This window comes from Otolemur garnettii, unplaced genomic scaffold (genome assembly GCF_000181295.1).
Source record: "Otolemur garnettii isolate 467f Iridium unplaced genomic scaffold, OtoGar3 scaffold00013, whole genome shotgun sequence".
Classification (NCBI taxonomy): Eukaryota; Metazoa; Chordata; class Mammalia; order Primates; family Galagidae; genus Otolemur; species Otolemur garnettii.
In genome coordinates, this window is record NW_003852408.1 from 617,926 (window position 1) to 627,877 (window position 9,952).

Consider the following 9,952-nt stretch of genomic DNA (forward strand, 5'->3'; position numbering starts at 1 on the left):
TTTTTTTAATTAGACAAGAATTTAAAGTTTTATCTATTAGGACATCTATGCAAATGATTCCATTATCTTCTAATCTACTGTTAATTACAGCACTTTTTGTTGACTTATCTTTGGAATGATTTCACAGGTGCATCCTCCATTTTTCATGTCACTGAATTCTATTTGCTAGAATGTTACTGAAATGATATATATTAATAAATATACAGTATTTGTTATTTATGAATATACTATATTAATGAGTCTATAGTAATAATATATTAATAAATGAAACTAGAGACAGTTCTATTTTAGGCTACTATCTTGACTAGGTTTTTGGTTTTGAATCACTTTATTTTAAGAATGAATTAGGCAACGTTTGTCACTCAGGAATAATTAACACACTCTTTGTTCCTTGGAAGTTTAAAGAAGGGCATTCATGGTAATTTTTGTGCTTTTTGTATTTTATGTTTCCATTTAATTACAATTTGAAGATTTGTAGGCACGGCACGTAATTGTACACTGTAAAATTCTTTAGTGATTTGCAAATCTTTAATGCAGATTATCAAATTTCTAATGTTCAAAATTTTCCTACCTGACTATTTTTCTGAATGCATTTATGTTTTTATTTGCACCATTCTCTTCTGCTCTTCGACTTTCTGGTCATTGTTATTGTTCATTTGCTCTTTTGTTTCTTTTTTCTTTTTTTTGGAGACAGAGAGATAGCATCCTACTCTGTTACCCCAGGCTAGAGTGCCAAGTTTTCTATTTTTAGTAGATATAGGGGCCTTGCTTTTGCTCAGGCTGGTCTTGAACTCCTGAGTTTCAATCCTTCCACCTCAGCCTCTTGGTAGAGTGCTGTGGCGTCACAGCTCACAGCAACCTCAAACTCCTGGGCTTAAGTGATTCTCTTGCCTCAGCCTCCCAGGTAGTGGGGACTACAGGTGCCTGCCACAAAGCCTGACTATTTTTGGTTGCAGTTGTCATTGTTGTTTTGGCTGGCTGGGGCTGGGTTCGAAACTGCCAACCTCAGTGTATGTGGCTGGCACCATAACCACTGAGCCTCAAGGGTGATTTCTTAAAGATTCTGTTTTTTTCCCTACCGTATCACCAGCCCTGGGAACATTTCCTGGCATGTAGCTGGTATGCATTTGATCTTTATTTGTGAATATAGCAGTGAATAAATAATGTTTCAGGTACTTTTTTGGACCCTGGAATTATGAAGGTGATTAGGACACGATCCATGATGTCGTCAAGAGACTTACAGTCTGGACTGAGTTTGTGTGCTTGACTCATTTTGTTCCTTTCTAAGATTTCCTAAAATTCCATCCCTCAGTTACCCAAGTCTCCAAGCTGGCAACTGTGCAGGGGGCACTTAGAACATTACAGTGTCTCCACTTCTAACTTGACATTCACTATTCAGCAAACAGATGTGGGACAGCTAGAAGCTGCAAGAAGCTTTCTCTGCTGGTACCATTTACCATGCACCAAGATGTAGGCAGGTTGGGGAAGCCACTGTCACCACAGGAGGCGATGACCCGGATCCCAGGGAAGTCCAGGTGACAATGCAGTGTCAGAAAAAGCTGCCGATAGCCAGGCATTTTGGTGAGTGCCTGTAGTCCAGCTACTTGGGAGGCTGAGGCAAGAGAATCACTTAAGCCCAAGAGTTTGTGGTTGCTGCGAGCTGTGACATCACAGCACTCTACCAAAGGAGACAGCTTGAGACTCTGTCTCAAAAAAAAAGAAAAAAAAAAGAAAAGAAAAGAAAGAAAGAAAAAGAAAAAGCTGCTAACTTGTAGATCTATCCAGGCAAGCCTAGAAGAGAAGCTTAAAAGATATATTTCTTCCCCAATAAGGAAGCAGCAAAGAATAAGATCTTCCTCCTCAAAGCAGAAATAAGAGCTTATCAGCCATCGTGAAATGATGTGGCATAAAAAGAAAGGCCATTTGCATGTGTTTTCCCTTAGCGATAAGTGATTCATAATAACAGCATCAAAGAAATCCCTCCAAGGAAATTTATAAAAATGATGGCTCTGGAGGAGCCGGGCTTGGTGGTTCACGCCTATAATCCCAGCCCTCTGGGAGGCAGAGGTAGGTAGATTGCCTGAGCTCGGGAGTTGGAGACCAGCCTGAGTAAGAGCACGACCCCTGTCTCTAAAAAATAGGCGGGCGTTGTGGCAGGCACCTGTGGTCCCAGCTACTAGGGAGGCTGAGGCAAGAGAATCACCTGGGCCCAGGAGTTTGAGGTTGCTGTGAGCTGTGATGCCAGAGCACTCTATCAAGGGTGACAAAGTGAGATTCTGTCTCAAAAAAAAAAAAAAAGAAAAGAAAAAAAAAGAAAAGAAATGATGGCTGGCTCTGGGTCAATTGGCTAGAACTGCATTAGCTGAAAGCCAGTTCATTGAAACGAAGCCTCACTGTCCATGTTGCTGAGTGCGCAATTCGTCAAAGAAATACTTATTAAATTTACCAAATATGCTGATTGTGCTTTTAAGAGCCTTTAAAAAGAGAGTGAAATTTCATTGATGGTAGTAAAAGATTTTTTTTTTTTTTTGCATGTTAACTAAATGAACATTGATATGACCCCAGAGAAATTGGTAAGAGAATCTTGGAACTGCTGTGTGTGGAATAAAACACTAACCAGCACAGACTGGAAAAAAATTCGCCCATATAAAATGCGATTTTTCCAACCAAATGTTAACCTTTTGTTTGTGATGGGATTGTTTTGTCTTCTTTCAGATGTTTCAGATTTTTTCTTTTTTCTTCAAGCTTTAAGCATTTAAAATATTCTGTGCTGATTCTTCAGATGCCGTATCAGCCTTACTTTTGCACTTCTAACAATAAAAATGTAATTGAACTTGAAATCAACTTTAAGGTTAACTAGATTAAGATGAGTCAAAATAATCTAAAAGAAATCAGAACTTTTACCAATTAGTCATTCAATGACTTCAAAATTAGAAAACTAAAATTTTGGTGAATCAATTCATCTTAAAAACCTGATGACTGGAAATCTTGGGCTACAATCACCACCACAGAAAGTAGTCTGACTAATGTATTTCCTCCTGGTGTCCTTACGTGCTTGCCGAGCATGCTGTGTGGAGCCAGCAAGAGCAGTGACAAAAGTCTTAAGTGCTGAGTCCCGGCCATGTCCTCACCCCATCCCATGCTCAGAGCAACTGGCCTCGAATTAACTTTAGTTTAAAAAAGCAGCAATTCATCCAAGCTACAGTTCAAATTCTATGAAAATAAGACCTCCAAGCAACCACGAAGATTTCTAAACTCTGTCAACTGCCCAATTACTGTGAGTACAGCAAGGCATTTGGACAGCCAGGCAAGGCATAGTCTGACCCACTAACGAGCTGCTTCTCCTGCCCAGGGCACCCCCACGGGCCCGCTGTTACCCGTAGAGCTCCCTGCAGAGCTGTGTAGTCAGTTTCTTCAGGTGGGGAAGATTGCTGGACCCTGTCTTCACAAATTCAGAGTCCAGGGTGAGCTGAGTACTTAAATAATCTTGGATGGCTTTAAGATGCTCTTCTGGAAGCCTGAAAAAAAAAAAAAAACAGAAATAAAGACACGCTTACCCTGTTCCTTTAGACCACCAACACCAGCATAACAGCAACAGTAACAAATCCTCATCCTTAGAGACCCCCACTGAGACACGGGCCTTCAGAAGAACGTTCCCACACCTGTATGAAGGTTCCTGTGCTCTTCCTGACCGGGCAGAGCGACAGCTCAGAGCAAGATGAAGGGGTCCAGCAAGAGGGGCTCCTCTCTAGTGAGCACCTCTGGGTGCTTCTGGAAGGACGGGATTCTGGCAGTGGGTACTGGGAAACGGTTATCCTTTACCAAAGAGACAAAAATTCTTGGGAAATGAATAGTGGTATTGTTTCCCCATCTTATCTACTCATGAAGATAGGATCCGAGGGCTGGAAGGATGCTCTGGTCAGGAGATGGCTTTCACATACATAGCACAAGTTCACAGCCAAAGGCTACTGGGAGTGGTGGGGGAGAGAATCTGGAATCATCCATCCCCGGCTTTATGATGAGTGATGGGGCCAGGAATGTGGCCCTGCCTAATTTGGGCCAACCTCTTCAAATGACAAAGTGAGTGAGACTGAGCCAGGATCCGCTCTCTGGGTACATCTGGCAGGACCCAGGTGGAGCCCGGCCCCAGCAGGGGGCGTCACCTAACGGCTGGCCAGAGCTTTGCCTTCTATCTTCCAGCGGCTTTTGCTCTGGGTAACTTTTGACTCTGTTCCCACAAGAACGAAAGTCATAACAAGGGCAAGTAGTTCCTGAACCAAATCTGAGTACTTCCTGCCCACTTTCTCCTTCATCCAGAAATCCATTTTATGGGGCAGATATTATTAGTATTATTAATTATTCCTGTTTTACAAATCAGGAAACTGAGGCTCAAGGTTATTAATCACCTCTGTAAAAAAATCATTACCAGCCTTAGAGATTTTTGTTCCACTCCTGACATATAATCAAGTCGAAACTAGAGGGACCCGTGAAAGAATGAAAAGCTGTTGCCCTTGAGGTTGGGCAGGGAGGGGTTAGCCACTCTGATTTGTCTGGATTGAGAAGTCAGCAGCTTTGCAACCAGTTATCACAACACGAAGGTTAATCTATATTCTTGGTCTTGACATAAAAATCCAGTGTCTGCCTGAGTCTTTTTACTAAAAAGGACAAATATCTCTTCTATAGTGCTAAAATATGTATTTAGCAGATCTAATGACCATTGACTTGTAACTTTGAGACCATGCGTCCTTGTTATTGGAAGTTCTTATTTGTTAAAATAGTTGCTATAGAAAAGTATTAACATAAAGATGCAAACTATGTTTATCAGAGAAAGTTGCTTTTACTCAGAAAACACAGTTAACCTGTTAACTATGACTCAGTTGATGAGATCTCACTGTACAGATTGTCTTATAATTTAAAATAATCTAAAGGTGGTCCTCCATGTAAAAAGTGACTTGACAAGCAAAAATAGACTAAAACAGTTAAAGGTTACTGAGAGGGCTGGGCCCAGAGCCTCATGCCTATAATCCTAGTGCCTTTGGGAGGCCAAAGCTCATGGATCCCTTGAGGTCAGGAATTTGAGACCAGCCTAAACAAGAGTGACATTCCATCTCTACAAAAAAAAAAAAAAATAGAAAATAATTAGCTGGGGATGGTGGGTCACAGCTGGAGTCCCAGTTACTAGAGAGGCTGAGGCAGGAGGATCTCTCCAGCCTAGGCATTTGAGGTTGCTGTGCTCTGGGCTGACACCACTCTAGCCTGGGGCAACAGAATATGACCCTGTCTCAAACAAAAAACACACAAAATGAAGAATCTCACTTCCCCTTGACCCTGAGACCTGAGGGTGGCCCTATGTTGCCTCTTTCCTCGGTTCTTGCTCCGGCCTCATTCATTCATTCCTTCCCATCTCCAAGCAGAAGTTTTAGGAAGGGTCCACTACCGCGAGTTTGCTGAGAAGCAAAGCTAGAGAGAGCATATCTCCTCTTTCTGGTGTTCCTTCCTACCTTGGCCTGCCCCACTGAGGCCAAAAGCCTGTACTGAGAGTGGAGGGTCTGAGGAGGGGACATAGTCAGCAGTTGTGGAGAGTTGAGAGGAGAGGTCAGTGGCATCCCTGCCTATTCCCCAAGGAGCTCACTGCAGTTAGCATCTAAACTCAAGGGAGCTAAACAAGGGGTACTCTGTGGAACATTTTGATAAGCATTTGTTATTTAGACGTATATTTTAGGATGATCCTGATCATCTATCACGAATACTCAGCTATTTGGTAAATAGCACAGGAAGTGTGCATGGAATACAACCAGGTGTGCTCAGAGAAGAGCCAAAGGACGTGTCAAGGTGGAGGTGGAAAAACACCAGGTATCTTAGCAACCTCCCCTCCCGCGCACCCTCAGGCACTTCCTTTGCCTTCTGCCGAGTTGGAGGGTACAGGGCAGGGAAAGACCCTCAGATGGGTCTTTCAAGGAGCAGATGCTACTTCAGCTCTGCCACTCGGATTCTCTCTGTGGGGGGATTGTTTCTCATAGAAAAACAAAGAAAGTTTTTAAATTATTAATGCACGGAATTCACTGTGTGCTAATTTACTAATCCATCCAACCCATACCCAGTGCTATCTACGTACCGCCGGCACTGGGGACACAGCGCCCCTCGTGGAGCCTCCTTTCAGTGAACCTCAGTCCCCTGGTCTCACTTGATTACCACAGTGCAAAAGTCCCTGATTGGCACAACAAACGCCCCGTCCAGAGGTATCCCCATCCGCCCTTGGGGCACCGGGCTCGTAATTAGGGTCAGTACCCAACATCATGCAGCGAGGGACGGATGTGATGGACTCACCACAGGACATGCAGCCCCAGTGGCCCCCGAGGGCTGTTGGGTGGGGACTCACCCGCTGGTGTCCAGGTTCTGCAGTCGCTGAAGCAGAGTTTCTGCGAGGCTTGGCCGGCTGATCTCTGGTGCTCGGGGGTTATCGATTGAAGGAGATGCGTCCTTGGCCTCACAGGCCCCAGCAGACAGAGGGATGTTCCTCGGGGGCAGCTCGGGAGGAGACATGATGCTCTCTACCCAGGACAGCAGCAGGACACCATCAGTGAGGATTTGTGTGCATAACCCCGTCCCGCACGCCTCCCCATGGTGCCCAGCTCACAGATCCCCAGCTCTGCCTCATAGCTCCTTGACTCCCTGACTACAGGGAGAGCCTCTGGCCACAGGAACCTGGTCTTAGTGCCCCTCAGGGCCTAGCACAGCATCTGGGTTCAGACACCCCATCCAGGGGAGGCTCTGGGCAGCCTGTAGGCCTGGTGGCCTTGGCAGACTGGTCACAGCCTCAGGCAGGTCAGCAGGACAGGCTCAGCTTTCAGAGGCCACAGCAAGTGCCTCGTGAGAACTGAATCTTGGTGGGCACAGCACAGGCCTAGTTCCCAGAACGAGGCCAGAGCCACAGGAGGGGGTGGAGTGGGAGGGACAGGCAGCCTGGCCTCCCCATCCCACACTATCCCCTCTCTCCAGCCTCTGCCCTGCCTTCCCTCGGGGGTGGGGAAACTGCAGCCTTGGGGCACATGCAGCCTTCTGGATCCTTGTGTGGCCTTGTGGCTGAACCTCATTTTACAGAATAAATCTTTTAATAAAGGGATTTGTTTTGTGAAGTTTTGATTCAGTTGAGGAGCTGCACTTGGGGATCTGGACGGTCACATGTGGTCTAGAAGCCACCGATTCCCACCCTTGAGAGGCGCCCTGCCCATCACCTTTAGGAGAATGTCCACCCTGCACCTACCACAGATGGGCAAGGGTCACCGAGCCCGTGAGTCCAGGACTCCCTGTGGGAGCCGCATCCCAAATTTGCTGCCCCTACCCTCACCCACCCACCACCCACTCTCCCCCGCCCTTCCCCGGCCCAGCCACGGCGCTTCTTTTTAGAGGACAAGCCTTCTACTTCCTCTCCTGTCTGGGGTTCTGATGACGGTAAGGAGTCTGTTTGGGCAGCACTCTGGGAAGCCCTGAGTCAAATCAGACACCTTGGCTGGTCACCGCGTGTCACGTTGCTCTGGGCTGCCTCTTTTGGGGAAGTGAAGCCAGCAGTCATGAGACTGAGGTTCTCTCTCCAGCCCTCACTCACAGAAAGTTATCGGGGTCTTTCTGCAGCCATCCCTGGAGGGCACGACAGGCTGGGTGGGGGCCTGAGCACAGTGACATGTGGAGGACAGTTCTACAGGACAGCTGCTCAGCTCTCAAAGCCGAAGCTGCCCACATGGCTCTGGGCCCCTGGGGACAGTAGGGCAGGTGAGACCTGGGCATGGTGCTGTGAGCGACCATGGACCCACACGGGAGATGTCATCCCTGATCCTGGAGAGCATCTCTCGCTCAGACCAGGGAGGGGAGAAGGGACAGGGCCTGCCCGGGAACCCGCTCAGCCTCCACGGAGCTGCCATCCTTAGGTAAAACTGAGCCTTACAACCATGAATGGGGCTTCAGAAAGGCAGGAGGAGGAGACCGCCTCGGTGCTCACAGGAGAGGGAGAATGAGGACACCCAGCAAGGGACTGGCAGCAGCCCTCTGGGGACATGCAGGAGCCAGGCTGGGATCCCAGGTCTCTGGTCCAGTCTCTTCTGTAGGACCCAGTAGGGTCTCCAGACCCACTGGGATTTAGGCAAAGCCCTGGCCAGCCGAGGGGCTCAATTAGGTGTCTCATGGTTTTCTTTTAGGAAAGAAACCTCTGAAGGGAAAAGAGGGGTGCCCCCAGGTGAGCTTTCTCTGTATGACTTTATCTGACTGGCTCTCCTGCTCTCGTCCTACGCTGTAAAGGGCAGGCCTGAGCCTCACATACTTTATAGGGACTGTACATGGTTTTCTACACACTTTTAGGGGCTTTCCCCCTTTTAATGATAACAGAAAGAAACAGGGGTGCAGGGGTCTCCTTCATTCTCCTCCCAGTGAAATTCAGCTAATTATAATGACGATCATAATGAGAGTGCCTTTACTGAGCACTTACTGTGTACTAGGCTCCAGGCTCTACCTTCATTACCTCGCTGGATCCTATAACACCTGAGAGGCTAAAAAACTTCCTCAAGGTCACACAGCTAATAAGCGGTAATGAGCTGGGGAGCAGGAATTCCAGCCTGTGACTGCCAGACCCCAGCACCTGGGTTCCTACCTCGTCCTTAGCCACCCTGCCACTGTCTCCCTCGGACAACAAGATGAACACCTGTGGTCCCGGTGGGCGGATCCCGTCCCTACCTGTGTCCTCCTCAGGGTCGTCACCTGCATCCTCCTCCTCCAGGGGCACAGGGTACTGCAGATGGGTCACCAGCCCCATGTTTTCCTTCTTGTAAAACTCAATGAGCTGGTCCAGCGTGGTGAAGAACTTCATGGGGACGCCTTCTGACGCCTTCAGACAGAACACCCAAACAAGCATATTTTAACTGACCACGACATCACTCACTCCCTGCGGCAGAGACCAGGGGCCGGGGCAGTGGCCACCATCCAAGAAAAAGCCTTGGGCTCTGACCCGGGTTGTGTGGCCTCCACATCCACACCGTGTCCCCAGCGACTCCAAGAGCCCTTCTGCAAAAGGCACAAATTAGATAGTTTTAAAGATCGTTTCCCTTCCAGTTTTTTTTGAAAAACATTTATTTTAAAAAGTATTTTGTTATACAAATAGTATGTTTTTATTATGACAGAATTAGATACAGATTTTTTTTTTTTAAGTAAAAAATCACCTGTAATCCCACAACCCTGAGAGGCCTATTTTCAGTTGTTTAAAATGTTTTTCTAGACTTTGTAGTTCTTTTTATTTTTCTCTCCCCACAAAGATCTTTTATTTTTAAACACAGGAAAAAAATCTATTCTAGCAATGGCTTTGCTTTTGCCTCAGCCTCCCAAGTAGCTGGGATTACGGGCGCCCACCACAAAGCCTGGCTGCTGTTTTCTTTTGCAGTTCTCACTGTTGCTTTAGATGCCCAGCCAGGTCGGAACCCTCCAGCCTCAGTGTATGTGGCCGGCGCCCAATTGCTTTGCTTTTATTTTTATTTTTTTATTTGTTATAATTGTTTTATCAAAACTGAGAGAATGATCTAGGCAATACAGAAATCTTCCCCCCTAGTTTATATCTCTGTTGCTGGTAACAGGGGAACTCGAGGGTAATTCTGCTCCATTATTCAACTGCCCTGGGGTCCAGTCCCTGGCTCCAGCAGAAAATTCCAAGTGTCCCATGCCCCCTCCCTCTCTGCCTCACTGAGGCCCCGCCCTCAGGGGCAGCTGGAGGGTGCAAGGGATCAGGCTGTTGGTGTGTAACGGAATGAATAGCAGAGAGATACACCATCTTGGGAGTTGGAGGTCAGGGGCCAACTCTTCCCCTAGGCTGACGGCTGCCCTCTTTCCTCAGGGAAGAGACCCATTGCAGGTGGGAAAGGAGCCAAAAGAAAAATAGGGAGGGGCTCGGCTCCTATAGCTCAACAGGCTAAGG

At 47.1% G+C, this 9,952-nt stretch overlaps 1 protein-coding gene across 1 annotated transcript in view; it reads right to left on the bottom strand.

Annotated features, from left to right (window-relative positions):
* INPP5D (inositol polyphosphate-5-phosphatase D) overlaps positions 1-9,952 on the bottom strand; it is a 118,831-nt gene that overhangs the window by 56,913 nt on the left and 51,966 nt on the right. The window contains exons 3-5 of the mRNA XM_023510360.1: positions 8,725-8,875; positions 6,380-6,551; positions 3,378-3,518 (exon numbers count right to left, since the gene is read on the bottom strand). Coding sequence (XP_023366128.1) covers positions 3,378-3,518; positions 6,380-6,551; positions 8,725-8,875 — 464 coding nt within the window. The remainder of the gene's footprint in view (positions 1-3,377; positions 3,519-6,379; positions 6,552-8,724; positions 8,876-9,952) is intronic.